General features: G+C 51.6%; 1 protein-coding gene across 1 annotated transcript; it reads right to left on the bottom strand.

Moving 5' to 3' along the window:
- Positions 1-3,930: 3,930 nt before the first annotated feature.
- Positions 3,931-14,048, bottom strand: PPIH (peptidylprolyl isomerase H). Its single transcript, XM_050909530.1, has 10 exons — positions 13,983-14,048; positions 13,309-13,373; positions 12,647-12,670; positions 12,092-12,136; positions 11,780-11,822; positions 9,652-9,744; positions 7,980-8,067; positions 7,141-7,181; positions 5,772-5,860; positions 3,931-4,128 (listed from the first exon to the last, which is right to left on the bottom strand). The coding sequence occupies exons 1-9, from the start codon at positions 14,046-14,048 to the stop codon at positions 5,792-5,794; spliced, it is 534 nt and encodes a 177-aa protein (XP_050765487.1). The 3' UTR covers positions 3,931-4,128; positions 5,772-5,791.
- Between the last annotated feature and the right edge of the window lie 393 nt (positions 14,049-14,441).

The following is a 14,441-nucleotide window of genomic DNA, read 5'->3' as shown; positions in this document are numbered from 1 at the left end:
TCCGTTTCACCCCCACTGAGCCGCCGCCCCCGCCCCGGTACTACCGGGACTCGGCCCAACGGACGCGCTGGCGGCGTTTCCCCTCGCTTTAGAGACACGGGGCAGAGCGATCGTGCGGGCGGCCCCCGCCTCCGGCCCCGTTACAAGGGCTGGGCGCAGCCCCAGCGCTCCCCCCCGGGGCGCGCGGCTCCCATTAAGAAACGTGACACTCAGAAGGAAGGAGCCCGCGACCGTTAATTAACGGTGGGAAATGACGGATCCGGAGACATGGCGGAGCTGCTTAACGATGTGTCATTACGTGCAGTTACAGCGTTGTCAGCAACCTCCCGAGAAACGGCATGCGGCGGGGCGGCCTGCGCTGGCGGGTAACGAATTGGCCCGAGCGCCGCAGCTGGGGCTTGCAGTGGGCTGGGGGACCCGGTCTGACCCCCCCCGGGGAGCGGGCAGCCCGGTCTGACCCCTCCACGGGGAGCGGGCAGCCCGGTCTAACCCCCCCGGGGAGCGGGCAGCCCGGTCTAACCCCCCCGGGGAGCGGGCAGCCCGGTGTAACCCCTCCACGGGGAGCGGGCAGCCCGGTGTAACCCCTCCACGGGGAGCGGGCAGCCCGGTCTAACCCCTCCACGGGGAGCGGGCAGCCCGGTCTGACCCCCCCGGGGAGCGGGCAGCCCGGTCTGACCCCTCCACGGGGAGCGGGCAGCCCGGTCTAACCCCTCCACGGGGAGCGGGCAGCCCGGTCTGACCCCCCCCCGGGGAGCGGGCAGCCCGGTCTAACCCGGGGGTTAGACTAATCGAGGGGCAAGGGTCTGGGCTTCGCCTGCGGCAGCGCGGGACGCGGGTGAGGTGCTCCTGGGGTCCCTGCCCGCTGGAGAAGCGCAGCACGGCTGTGGCTCCGCTTGGTCTGCCCGTATTTGCCCAAGGAGCTCCTTTGATGGCACCTGCCCGGGTGGTGACTCAAGCTAAATGCCTCCTAATGGAGCCGTTTAGGAGCCAGGCTGTAGCCCCGGGTCAGAGGTCTCTTAAAAGTCTTGTCTTTAATGAGCCTTTTCCTAAGCATCCCAATCCTTCCCTTCCCAGTGGAGCTTCTCTGCCAGAGGGGTGGGGAGAGACTGTGGGGCAGCTCCCCTCACCCTCAGCCCTTCTCCCCACCCAGGCAGTGGGGAAAGCATCGCTGCCGGGTTCTTTATCTCGATGGAGCCCTTCTCTAACGACCGCCTTTCACCCCCTCTTTGCCTCCATCCCCTACGTCTTCACCTTACAGCGGCGCAGAGAGATCCAAGAAGATCTCTGCTGGATTCCCCGGAGGAAAGGTCCAGGGGAAACCCAGCGTTCTTGCCCACCACGTTATTTTCCTTGGGTGCCTGACAAATGTGGATGTTGGCCACAGATTCATAGCCCTGCCCTTGGCTATGTGATTCCTCCCACGTAAGAGGAAGGAAAGGTCACCAGCAACCACCAAGCTGGCCTCTGGGAGCTGACCCATCACTCCATCATCTTTGCGACCAAACGTGTATCCCCTTGGGATCAGCCCTTACAGCATCACCCACAAATTACTGTCGATTCCCCCATCCTAGTGGGAAAAACAGAAGCCAGGGACCCGGTTTCCCACATTACACCGTGGCCAGGCGAGGGGCTCAGGCGGGACCAAGGGCAACCCACCACAGCAACCCATGCGGGTTTACGGGCATAGGTCTTGTCAAGCTATCTTGGTATCTTTTCCATGAGATCTCCCACTCAGCTAACGAAGGAAAGAGCTTTAAAACAATAATACAATCCCGCAAGGGATCTGCATCAGGATCGCAACCTTGAAACCAGAATGGTATCAAAACTGGAAGATGCTCAGTAAGTCCATTGAAAAATAAGTCTTAAAATATAATGGCAAATAGGGAATCCACCAGGCAAGAGCGCCTAGTGGAAGAAAAAGTGGGGAGAAAACTTCAAATCTCAGTGATGAAGCCTGTGAGGATGTCAGGGCCGTGCACCTACAGAAGAAAACGTGGGCCACCCAACAGCTAGCAGTGTCTTTTGGGGGGGGGTCACACTGCGGGGCCCAGGGGCTAATCTGATCCTCAGATGAATAAAGAGGCGATCAGAAACGGTATCTCCAGTTGCAGCATCCACAGTTGGAGGAAGATGCTGGCGCTCAGAGAGAGAAGATCCATCATCTGCTCTACAGCAGGAGATTCCAGGACTTGCTACATACAGCACCACCGAAGGGGGACTTCATCATGGGGGAATTAAACCCAAAAACGTGGTCTTCGAGAAAACTTTCAGCCAGCAGAGAAGGAACAGCAAGATACACAAGCTGGAAAACTGAAACTCTGTACAGTCAGCATCGAAGAGAAACATAACGGGATATAGTTAGCCATTGGAACGACTTTCAAAGAGGCAGTAATGGATTTACCGCTGTTAATTAATTTGGGGAAGCTCTGTGACCCCTCCTATGCGGGAAGTGAGACTAGCTGATCTCAGTGACGTAAACGCATCAGGCTAAGAAAGCGCTGCTGAGCCTGGACCCAGAAATAAGCTGGTTTCCCTGGTGAAAAAGTACGGTGAATTTGGGTACCCGCAGCCAGAACTGCAAACCTCAGCACTGCAGCTGGCGGGCAGAGCTCCCCCGAGCCGCCTGGAGCCAAGCTCCCGCCTAAACCCCCCAGGGAAGGGCCATCTGGGGACGGTTCCTGAGCAGGACCTGAGTTTCTCTCTTTTTGGTCACCTCTGTCTCACAGCTGTCACCCGGCTCCAGTTTTCTCCTCCCTGTTGGGAATCTTCAACCCTCATCTCACAAGAAAGAGCTCTCCGCAAAGTCTTGTGGGGACCAGAAAGGGATGGTGCGCTTTCTGTTTCTTTCATCACCTGATGTTCTGCAGGTAGAAGAAGGTGAGATGCCTCGGGCTGGAGAGAAGTGAGCACCAGTGTCCTCAGCAGCTGTGCAATCCCCGGAATGGAGACCTGGAAATCCTGACAGCCAGAGCCTGCTTCAAGGACTTTAAACAGCCACGAGATAAAAAGAGCTCACCAAAGCATGCCTGCAGGATCTGTCCTCCAGTACGTCAGTGCTTGCTGGCTAACGCACAAGCTTATCGCACAGACTGCGCCTCCCCCAGACAGCCCCACACCAGGCACTCCCGGCTGCCCACGGAGCGATGGGACGTACCCAGATGGGATGAAGCGCCTGCACGTGACAGAACAGACTTTGTCCCAGCTCCTTTACGTTTAATCTGCTGGATGAGAAAACTCCCGCTGTAGCCCAGCCCCCGTGAGGGGTGCTTTCTCGTCCCCCCGCAGGTAGGTGAGCTTGCAACCCGATTCTGAGAGAAGAAAGTCAGTTTTTCCACCAACCTGCAGCCTCAGCTGCGCTCTTTGTGACCATGCAGGATAAGGAGCCCCGATTTCTACTCCTACAGCATGATCATTCTCTGCTTCCCAGCCCAAAGCCCTGCTCTAACACCCTTGTAGCACCCAGGTAAACTCCTGTAACACCCATGGCACGTAACAGCCCGACAGCCTAATGCCACTACGTGCCAGGGGAGGTTTTACAAACGCTTGTTTACAACATAACTCACCTCAGAGCCCAGCAAACTCATGGTGACGGAAGTCTGTGCCATACCAATTTCTTGTGCTTCAGTAAGGCTGCACGTAGAAAGGTTCTGGAGATTCCCAAGATGCCAAGAACCTCTCTGCCAGGCAGCCTTTTACCTGCCGAGTAAAGGAGCTGGTGTAGCGCGGCACTGCCATGCTCCGCCATGCTCCTTTCACCCCTTCTTGCACCATTTTGCAAACGCCCAGCAGCAGTGCCCCTCAATACCACGCACGGCACACGTTCCCTACTGAACAAGCTCGGGATAACGCACATTGCTGAAGATGATATAGCCCTTCTCACCCGAAGAAGAATCTGTTCCCAAGCACGTTAACTGATGTGCACTGCACACGTATTTAACAAAATTCTTTATTTACATTTCAAAACGTAAAAAAAAAAAAAAAAAATAGATAGATGCCAATTATTAAATAATTTCAGGAGAATGCCAAGAGCGCGGATCTGGCCTGCGCAGAGGACTGGGGCAGTGGGGGAACTGGCTGGAGTTGGAAGTGCATGGAGCCAGCACAGGCCTAACCACCGGTGAAGGAACACTGAAACGAAGAAGAAACAGGTCCAAAATGCTGGACAGCCATTCCCAACTCATCCTACAGCAGCAAGACTGTGCAGTGACACTGGGTGCCGCTACAGCGACTTTCAAGTCAGTGCTACTTGCTGTACGCACTAGTTCACGTCAACCCTGAGCTAGAGAACTCAGAGGAGTCCTCCTGGCTCTCCATGCCAGGCATCTGCATCTACCTCCCAACTTAAAACCAACAGTGCCTGTTTCTCCTGGCTGACTTTAAAGGATCTCGACAAGTAACTCATTTAGCTCTCTGAAGTTGGGCAAGACAAATGCCGTCCTTGTCCACAGGCAGCTGAGAGGCAGCAGGGTGCAGACAGGCAGTTCCTAAGACCCGGCTGGGAAGTAAGCAAGGTGGCACCAGCCTCGTACCTAGAAATGAAAAGCTTCCAGTCTCCAGTTGGATGTTGGCCAGAGATCACGTACTCCAAACTGAAAAGATCAACAAGTCTGGGCCTGAGGACGACCCTAAAGGGGACCCGACCCATCAGCACGGGTCTGCCCATCTGCACGAAAGCCTGTTAACAAGGTTGTCCCTATCTCCAAAAGCCTATAAATGCCACCAGAAGCACCAGGGAAATGAAAGTATGATTACATTCCCTGTTGTCACTTCATCAAATAGGAGGAGCTCCCAAGAGTCTGAAGCGCTGCAGATCTGAAAGACTTTATTACGGAAGCGAGGACGCGTCTTCGTGGGTAATTCCAGATGTCTCTGGAAATCATTTAATGGAAGGTCAAAAATTGTGGGGATTTGCTTTTGTCAGGGCCTGCCTGCCTGCTTGCTGAAATTTGAAAAATCAGCAACCAAAAGGCTAATACAGCAGATTTTTGACAAGCTGCAGCCTGACACATTGAAATCTAGACAGATTTGTTTAAATGCTTGTGTTTTTTATGGTGAAGTGGGCGGACAAATGGAAACAGAATACTGTACGTTAGCCTGAGCTCTGTCTTGAGCCTATTGGTTTAACCAAAATGAAGCCCGAATAATAGTAAATGCTGGAAACATCTCCCTTCAGATGAGGACAGTGGTATTTTTTCGAGTTAAGGTAAGACTACATAACTCGATCATTCTTAGCCCTTCAGTGGTGGCAGCCCTATGGCTGTACTGAGCAAGGAGGCTCAAGTCCTCTCTTTCTCCTTTTCTTGATCCCCGCCTGCCCCACACGCGGATGCTCCGCTTTCTGTAGCAACAGGAGAGTTCACCAACCCGCAGGTCAAAGGGAAGCCCCCCACCCCCCAGACTGCCTGGGTAATACCAGCTGGATTCCTGCTGCAGTTCCCTTTCATCCACTGGTTTCTAAAGCCGAGGCTTCAAGGCAGCTTAACCCCATCCAAGGCAGAGCTCCCACAACCCCATCTTCCCCTGGACTGCAGCTGCAAAACCTTATCCCTCTAGCGCTGCCTTTGGTGTTTGTGTAGCTCGGAGGGAAGCCAGTTCAGGGAGTTGAGCTGGCAAAAAACTAACGCCGTTAGAGAAGCATTTTCTGGTGTTTCACTGAGCAGAGTCAGCTCTCTGCAGACTTAAATGAATGTGAAAATAAGTCGAGAGAAAAGGAAGGAGCGGAGCAGCCCAGAGTTCAGTTGCACTGGGTGCCTGTGAAGACCGAGACTTACCACATTTCTGTTCCATTGCTTTACATTTCCCCACACTGAGAGATCACAACTGGCAGCTTGGGTTTGTTATTTGGACCCGTAGGCACATTCTAGGGACAAACAAATATATAACGTTAAACCTCATAAAAGCACAGCAAATCCAGTGAGTGACAGGTACTCGAAGACTGGTTAAGAGGTGTCTGTGCAACATCAGGAACAGGGAAACGTAGACACAGCTCTGAGTAACACAGAAGCACCGTCACGCATTCTGGCGGCGAACTCACTCTGTGCGCAGAGGTTTGGTACACAGACCAGACCCTGGTCCTTTGAATGGGAGGGAAGGAACAGATCAAACACTGGAGAGCTCCTCATGAGACACAGCAGGCATCGTGTCACTTGAGGCTGCTCTGGCTTAAATCTTTAAAGTTACTAATTACAGCTGCAACAAGCAAAGCACACTTGTATTTGTACAGAAAGGGAATCTACACAGGAGACGGTCACAAAGCAACCCTCACTCTGAACCTCTCGTTTGGCTGCACTCGGCTGCTCTTTCATGAGTCTCTTACTTATTTCCTTTAACTTGCCCCTCACTGCAGTGATGCACAAAGCAGGCAGGCCACAACCCTTCCATCAGTGCTTCTGGTGAAGAGGGCTAGCCACACACGGATTGTATCATGCTGCACCGTTCCTTGCACGCGACCTTTTCTCAATACCTATCAGTTGTCAGCTCTGTCTGCGCCCCACTTTTTGGACTGACTGATGGCAGAGGCCCTCGTGCACATTATCCCATGCGTGTGCCATGAAGTTAGCGTCGGCTGTCTTGAAGAACTCGCTGCTATTTGTTAAATCTACTCGTTATCCTGCCGTGACACCCAGTCACAACGTTGGTGGCAACCACCACCCCTGAGCGTATTTATCTTCAGCTTCTGGAAACCCATCAGAAGATTAGTTTCATTTTTCTTATTAAACATGCTGATCACGGATCAGCAGAACTGATGATTTAGCATCCACTGAACAATCCCAGGCAATGGCACAGAAGTGATCTGCGTTGCTCTCTTGTCTGAGTTGCTGATGGAACAGCTTTTCAATTCAGCTTCCTGAACAAATGCAAAGCATTGCAAATAAAGCCACAAGAACACAATCCCCGCTCAAAGACTAACCAGCAACCACGAGAGCATAGCATTGCTAAAGTCAATCTGTATGACAGCCTTTGCCTCAACAGATTTCCTGCTATTTTATAACGATGACAACCGATAATACCAGTTATTAATGCTGGTATTCCCTGGTATCCTGTAAACAGACAGCGGGAGAGAACAGAACAACCCTCGTTAATCCTCTACATGACTTTCCAATGTGGACATTCACAGAGAAATAGGTCAATTCAACTTACTTCAATTTTTCTCATGACCAACAGCCCATCGACAATTTTACCTAGAATGAGAAAATTTATCCACTTCAATATGGCCGGTTTTTACCTTTGCTCCCTCCCACTCATCACAGGTACATGCATTTTTGTTCCTCCTGAAAAGTCTCGTGCAGTGTATAGCACTTCAGGGTTCCTTACCGATCTCTACAGTGATAAAGGAAACGATCCCTCTGAAAACATTCTCCACAGTCAGAACAGACAAAGTGCATTTTCCCATTGCAGGGGCAGCACGTGTAGAAACCTAGGTTTTGAAATCTAGGTTTTGAGACCTACCACCACCAGCTGTGCTAAAATACAGCATGAACTACCTCTCTATCAACAGAACCTTTGCGATGATGCAAACCCAGCAATGAACGATATCAGTGTTACTTAAGAATTGGAGGAAGCAGTAAGTAGGACATCAGCTTAAAGGCTGGCCTTGAAATCCTTCAGCTCAAGTGGCAGTACCTGACAAGTTAGCAGATGTGGTTTCATGGAATTACTACCTAAAAACTCTGCTGAAAGCTCAGTCCTCTCTGACAGTGGAGAAGAAAGTATCCCTTCACTCCTCTGTCCCTTCTGCACTGGCGCAAGGATTTATGTAGTAGCACGATACATCGATCAAGGAACTGATCTAAAGCTAACCTGCAAAAAAACCCTGTTTCGTTTCAACAGGGATCCATCTCAGCATCTGGCTGCACAGATACCTCTGCTAGCACAAGCCAGGGGGGAAGAACAAGCAGTCCACGGCTCTTTATTTTAGCAGCTGCGCCACAGGGAGCGGCCGTGAGCCGGTACGCCAGGCCTCCGCTGCAGGTACTCACCGAACACAACGTGTTTTCCATCCAACCAGTCGCATTTGGAGCACGTAATGAAAAACTGACACCCGTTGGTACTTGGGCCACTGTTTGCCTGGGGGTTGAGAATGGCAAAATACAAAAAGCGTACAATTTAAGACTTCCCAAAACTGACGGCAGACAGATCTCGCATAGGAAAGAGCTGCTGCTCTAGACCTAGCCTAGCTTATTTTTAGCTTATTGCTACACAAACCAAAGGAAGCAAGATACACATCTGCAGGAGAGTACCCTGTGCTGGGATGCGGCACGCCACCACGTCTGGTCATGCCAGTGCGTGCAAGAGCCACGTCACCAACTCTTTATTATACTTCTATGAAGGCACATTCAGCACGAGACGGAGCTCAAATCTGGGCTCTAGAGCACGCTCCTGAAAAAAAGGCTGAACTTTTTGGTGATGAGTACTTACGGGCTGCAGTATTGTCCTGGGGAAAACGGAAAGCCAGTAACCAGGGCAGGAAAAAAAAAAAAAAGCAGGTGATTTCTGCTATTTGGAAGGTTTCCTCAGAATTTAAAAAAAAAAAAAAAAAAAGAAAAGAAAAGAAAAAAAAGCGTCTGTTCTGACAATCAGGATGAGAAAGGTAATGATCGTATTGGCACAGGGCTCACAGGAACAGTGCGATGCAGATGTGAAATTTAATTCACACCTGAGCGCAACACCCAGAGCATTTGCGCTCGGCTAAGAAAACATCTCTGCAACGCTTCAGTCCGTTTCAATTTTTCAAAGCTCTGCTGACAACCAGGAGATACTAAAGCATGTTTCTGGGCTGACAAGTGAACCGGGCAAGTTTTGCAGCTCCAGGACTGCACAGGACACTGTCACATTGGATTTTTACTTATTGCTAGCCAGCTTTGGAAGGATCCAGCTGGGATGGACCGTGGTTCGGCCCAGCAGAACGACTCCAGAGCCGTGCCACTTTAACAAAAAGCTGGCAATACCAGCGTGGATCCCTTCTCCCACACCACGGTACACCGGTTGCTTAGCTGTGTCGTGACACCTCTTTTTGGGCCATGTTTTGAACTGGAGGAATAACTAATCCAAATGGTGAATGCCCTAAGCAAGTGGTTTTAAGGGCAGGGCAGCTGAAAGAGCTGGGGAAGAAGCAGCTGTGGATAGGAACACTGAAGCACTGGCTCCACTTGCTTTCTATTGCAAAAGTCAGCGTATTGTTCCTACCAGACAACATGCAACGGTTGCAGTTTTTCCTACAATGTTCAACAGGAAGCCTATGTTATAAAAGATACCATGGTAACGCTGCTATGGCTTTGAAACTCCCAAATCTCTCTGTTTCATCCTTGCTGAGGTCAGTGTTTGATAACAGTATCGGGGAAGAAGAAAACACCACCACTTGCCACCGTATGAAAACTGTAAGAATCAAGCTATTCTGAAAGCTGACCAAACAAAGCCTGCCCCAGCGCTCCAACAGGTAAAAAAAGAAAGGATGCTGCAGGATCAGGACTTTTGCATTACTCAACACATTAACCCACGAGTAGCCTTCTGACTAGTATTTACAAGGCAGGTCTTTCAGACCTTGTATCCAATGGTGGAGATTTCTGTCGTCTGGCAAATACACCTAGGAAAAGGGCACAGAGAAAGTACCAAAAGCTTTTTAGTCTTATAATGTCATTATTTTATACTCACCATAGAGAGCAGCCCAGGAGCAGAGTGTTTCAGCTTGAAGTTTTCATCTGCAAAAGGACCCCTATATATACTGGCTACTCCAGTGCCGTCTCCCTGCGCGAGAGAGGTGCCCAGTCAACCACAGCATTTGTTCTGTAGCAATTGCTACAGAACAATTCAATTTAAAAATTAAATTTACAATCCCCAAGCAAAAGGACAGGGTTAAACTCAGCCCAAAATGGATGCTATACTGCCATTCATATACACCAGCAGTGAACACATTCAATGTTTCCTTTCTGAAGAGGAACAGCGAGTGGTTTCTAACTACACAGTACATCATTTGCCATCCATATGTTGGCAGAAACCCACGGAGATGGTAAGGATTAAGTTCAAGCCTCCCAGAGTGAGATGGAGGCTATAGATCGCTTGGTACGGACCCACCCGGACTTGGCAGGGAAAAGGGAAGGGATGTAGCAGTAGGGGCTGGTGTGACAAGGAAAGCAGAAGTGGTTGTGTGGAAAACGTCGGCTGATGGCACACTTACTTATTTCACCTTCTTTTCTGTGACTTTACTGGAAACAGGGAAGTGATCTCTCTGTTCAGCCAGGACAGTTTCTAAAATATGGCGTTTCTAATTTTTGCTGTGCTTTCTACCAAGTCGAGACGTCTTGTACTGAACTACAAGCCCTAGCACTCAGATCTCAAGACACTGATAAATGAAAGCAGCATGGCCCCTAACAGCTGCAGATTGCAAGCTTTGACCGCTCACAAGTTTATAACTTTGCAGAAGCCTGACGCACGGTTCATGTAAGACTCATAACTCGTGGGACTGCTGAAAGGCCACCCTGCCCTTTGCTCCAGCGTTGCAGAGACACTCCTGTATGATGCCAAAAGGACTGGAGCAGGGACCCTTCAACAGAATGGCCTTAAAGACGCTGCAGTGCGGAACCCTTCAGGGAAAGCTGCAGAAGCAACGCAAACAGGTATCTCTGGCACGGTCAGTTAAATTTACTATTCTGACAGTAATTTCCCTTTCTGTGTTGATTTTCCCTTTCTGTGTCGCTTCAGCCCCCTTTCTTCTGCCTTGCTGCAACCTGTCTCGCTTCATTGCCTTTCTACTTAATACATACATTCTTTATTAGGCCAAACTTCACAGGAAAATAAGATGCCGGTAATATACAATGTGCAGCTCCGCATCTTTTGCTCTGCTTGCCTAGGCCTTGCTTCTTTTCCTCCTGTTTGCTGTGGTTTACTTAAACTGTCAGCTCTGAGACAGGAATATCTACCCTATCTTAGCGGTCAGTGTGACCGTTCTTGCTCCCCAGGTGGCTTTGTAGTAAGTGTAATTTATAAATTACAAATACTGGTGCAATCTGTAATGCTTGCTGAGCTTCAGTGGAAGTAATAAAGCCCACTGGGACATTTGAGCAGCATCACAACCAGCGACTACCTGAAAGTCTGGTGTGGCTGAGCCACCTGCTGTGCCGTCCGTTCTCTCAGTGCCTTTCATACAACCAAGTTTTATAAATTTTGTATTAAGAAAAGCTTTACCACCCCCCTCATATTTTGAAACGCTTCCAGAAATGAAATAATTTTACTGGGTCCTAGGACAGTGAAGAGACCCTGCGGTCCTCCGGCCATCCCCATATACTCTGTTTATCCCCAAGTCAGAGCATGACCACCACTGCGGGCACAAAGTCTTTTCTGTTTTGAGACATTTCACTAACAAAAAGTTAGTTTTGATTTAAACTCTCTCTTGCGCTAGATACTTGGTTCTGTACTTAGGGTCTCTCTCCACAAAGCTAATAGAAATTCGCAGGGTTTCTTGTTTGGGGGGGAAGGACAACAGGGTAAAAAAAAAAAAATCTTTGCAAGTTTGAAAAGCCTCTAGCTGTACTGCCATGCTTTTTTTAGTCAGGAAATATTTTGGGAAGGAGAAGGTGTGTTCACCCAAGACTCCAGATTTGTTTTCAAGTACATTAGAGTCTGTTGCAGCAAGATGGCAGCAATGCTATGAGGAACCCTCTCCAGTTACTACTGAGTACCTCAAGAGAGAGCCAACAGATCCCACAAATCAGCACGGACCCTTGCAAACAGTTGCATATTATACCACGTAGGAAAAGTACAAAAGGAATATAGAAGTACATACGTTTACAAAGTCACCTCCTTGGATCATGAAATCCTTTATTACCCTAAAGAAGTAAAACAAGACTTAGTCCTCAGTAGACAAATGCCTCAAGAAGCTTAATATGCGTGATCTCCGACCTGGCACACCAGGAACGGGGCGTCCCTCCCAGCGACTCCAGCGCACACATCTGACAGCACCCCCAAAGCCACAGAAGGGCGATATTAGCCATGACCTACAAACGCCTCCCAGTCCAAAAATGCCTCGAGGCAGGTCTCAAAACCACATCTAGCTCAGACTGCTATTTAAGTGCCTAAACAGAAGCAGACGAATTACCTGTGGAAAGTGCTTCCTTTATAACCTATAGGGACACCATCTTTCCTGCGAGGAAATAAAAAGGAAAATCATTGCAACTTACTGGATATCCCAACACAAAACCCTCCCAGGAATTCAGAGTCCCAAAGGGCTGCCCTATACGTTAGTAGCTGCCTCGATATACAACCAAGTGCTGCAGCCTGGCTCTCCGCTGCTGCTATCAACGGCAAAGGGAAACCTCGAGTGGGCTCTGCACATTAAATGACATGGTTCCCTGCAAGATCCATACCATCATCTTTACGGGATCCCACTGCAATCTGCGGCGTGAGCAGGTGGGATTTGCAGACAGGGCTTTTTAGAGCGACCTGAGCACCAACAAAGTCATGCCCAAAAGGGAAAGTCTGCCATCTCTGCGACTGATCGAGCCCGTCACAGTTTCATCAGAGCAGATTTCTGTAACTCTTTCATTTTGTACTGGTATAGTAAGAAAAACTTCCAAGAGAGCCTTCTTCCTACTCACCCAGCCCTGTTTCTCTGAGTAGGCTACTTAAAAGGACACTATAAGCTGACACTTACCTGAATTCACCCGTACAAAACTGCCTGGAAGACAAAGAAGAGAGCGGAGCGTGAGGCACATCTGAACTATGAGGACACAGAGCGCTGCATTCAGCGAACGCACACTGGCTGTTGTGCAGGAATTTCCTTACTGCATCGGGGATATCCCCAATGAAACGGGAACGGGCAGTAACTCCTCCCCACTTCCATTTCAAAACAGACTTCTGCGCTTTCTGCACTTGAGGAAGTCAGATATTTAACGCCGAGGTTCTAAGAGATGGTGAATGGGGAGCAGGCACCGTGTTTCACAGAGAACAGGGTATATCCATCTGCCTCGTGGAAGTGGGATGTCCACGCGGTACATCCTTCAGTCAGTGGCAAGAGAACTGGGTGGCGAGGAGACCTCTACCATGAAATTAAGGTATTGCCTTTTATAAATGCACCAGAAGCTCCACAGAAGGAGCAGAGAGGGACCGGAGTCCTTCAGCTTCCAGCCAGACGGGCTCCCCCGGGGGATCAGGATCCTGCACGGTCACATCTCTCTGGGAACGGAGAGAGGAGCAAAGCAGGTGCAGCGGTTCTGGGGGGCAGGTAGTCACTCTGCTGCTAGAGACATTCCTGCACCAAAAAGCCTTTGCAGCCTGGGTCCAGGCTGAGCTCCAGGAACGCCGGCTGCTCCTTACCTGAAGTTCTCTGCCGTTTTGGGTACAACGTCGGCGAACAGCTCGATCTTCATGCGGCCGACCTCCTGGGGAAGACGGTGGCCAGATACGCCTTCTGGGCCCCGCTCACACACACCGGCCCTCCCCACCTCCGCACCCAGGGCACTCCCACAAATTCAACCTCCTGCTGCACCCCCCCCTCCCCGTCCCTGCAAGTCCCCTCCTGATGCAGCCCTGCACCTCCACACCCCTCCCCTGCAGCGCTGCTGCAAGCCCTTTCCAACGCGCCCCTGTAACCCTCCAGCCCCCCGCTGCGCCCCTGCAACTCCCTCCCGCTGCGCCCCTCCAAGCGCCCTCAGTTGCACCCCCGCAAGCCCCGCAATGAACCCCTGACACCCCCCCCAGTGCACCCCCACTGCGCTCCCACACCCCCAGTTAACCCCTCCAGGCCCCCCCCCATCGTGCACCCCTGCAAACCCCCTCCCGGGGCACCGCTGCAAGCCCCCCCCCCCCCCGCGCTCCGTGCACCCCTGGGTGCTCCCCTGCAACCCCCCTCCCCCCCCCCCCGGTGCACCCTCACAAGACCCCGGTGCACCCCCGCAGGCCCCTCCCGCTGCAGCCCGCAGCCCCTCCGGGCCCGGTGTCGGGGCCGGGGCCGGGGCCGGGGCCGGGGCAGCGGCAACGCCTTCGCCCACCTGCCCGCCGATGGTGACATCGAAGAAGACCACCGGGTTGTTAGGGTTGGACGCCAGCACCGCCATTACGGCTCGGTCCCGCCGCTCTGCAGGAAGCGGAAGTGGCGCCGGAAGCGGAAGCGGCGCCGGAAGCGGAAGCGGGAGACGGGGCGGGGATCAAGGCCTTCCCTCAGCTGCCCTGCCTGCCCACTGAGAGCGGGCGGCAACAGGCAGGCAGGCAGGCAGGAGGCAAGCAGCAAGCAGCAAGCAGCAAGCAGCAGCCCCACGGCCGGCATTGCAGGGAGCTGGTGACCCAAGAGCACGTTGCCTGTGGACCCAGCCGTCTCTGGAGTCAGCCCTGCGACAGTTACTGACCTGCGACGCCAGACGACGCCGGGAGGGCGTCAGGGACGTGTCAGAGGGGTTTAGGATATTGGCCTTGTCTTGGTTGTCCCGGGGCATCCTTTATCCGTCAGGGAC

Source organism: Gymnogyps californianus, chromosome 21, assembly GCF_018139145.2.
Source record: "Gymnogyps californianus isolate 813 chromosome 21, ASM1813914v2, whole genome shotgun sequence".
Taxonomy (NCBI): domain Eukaryota; kingdom Metazoa; phylum Chordata; class Aves; order Accipitriformes; family Cathartidae; genus Gymnogyps; species Gymnogyps californianus.
Note: the sequence above shows the minus strand (reverse complement) of the source record. Positions and strands in the feature narration are given on the sequence as shown.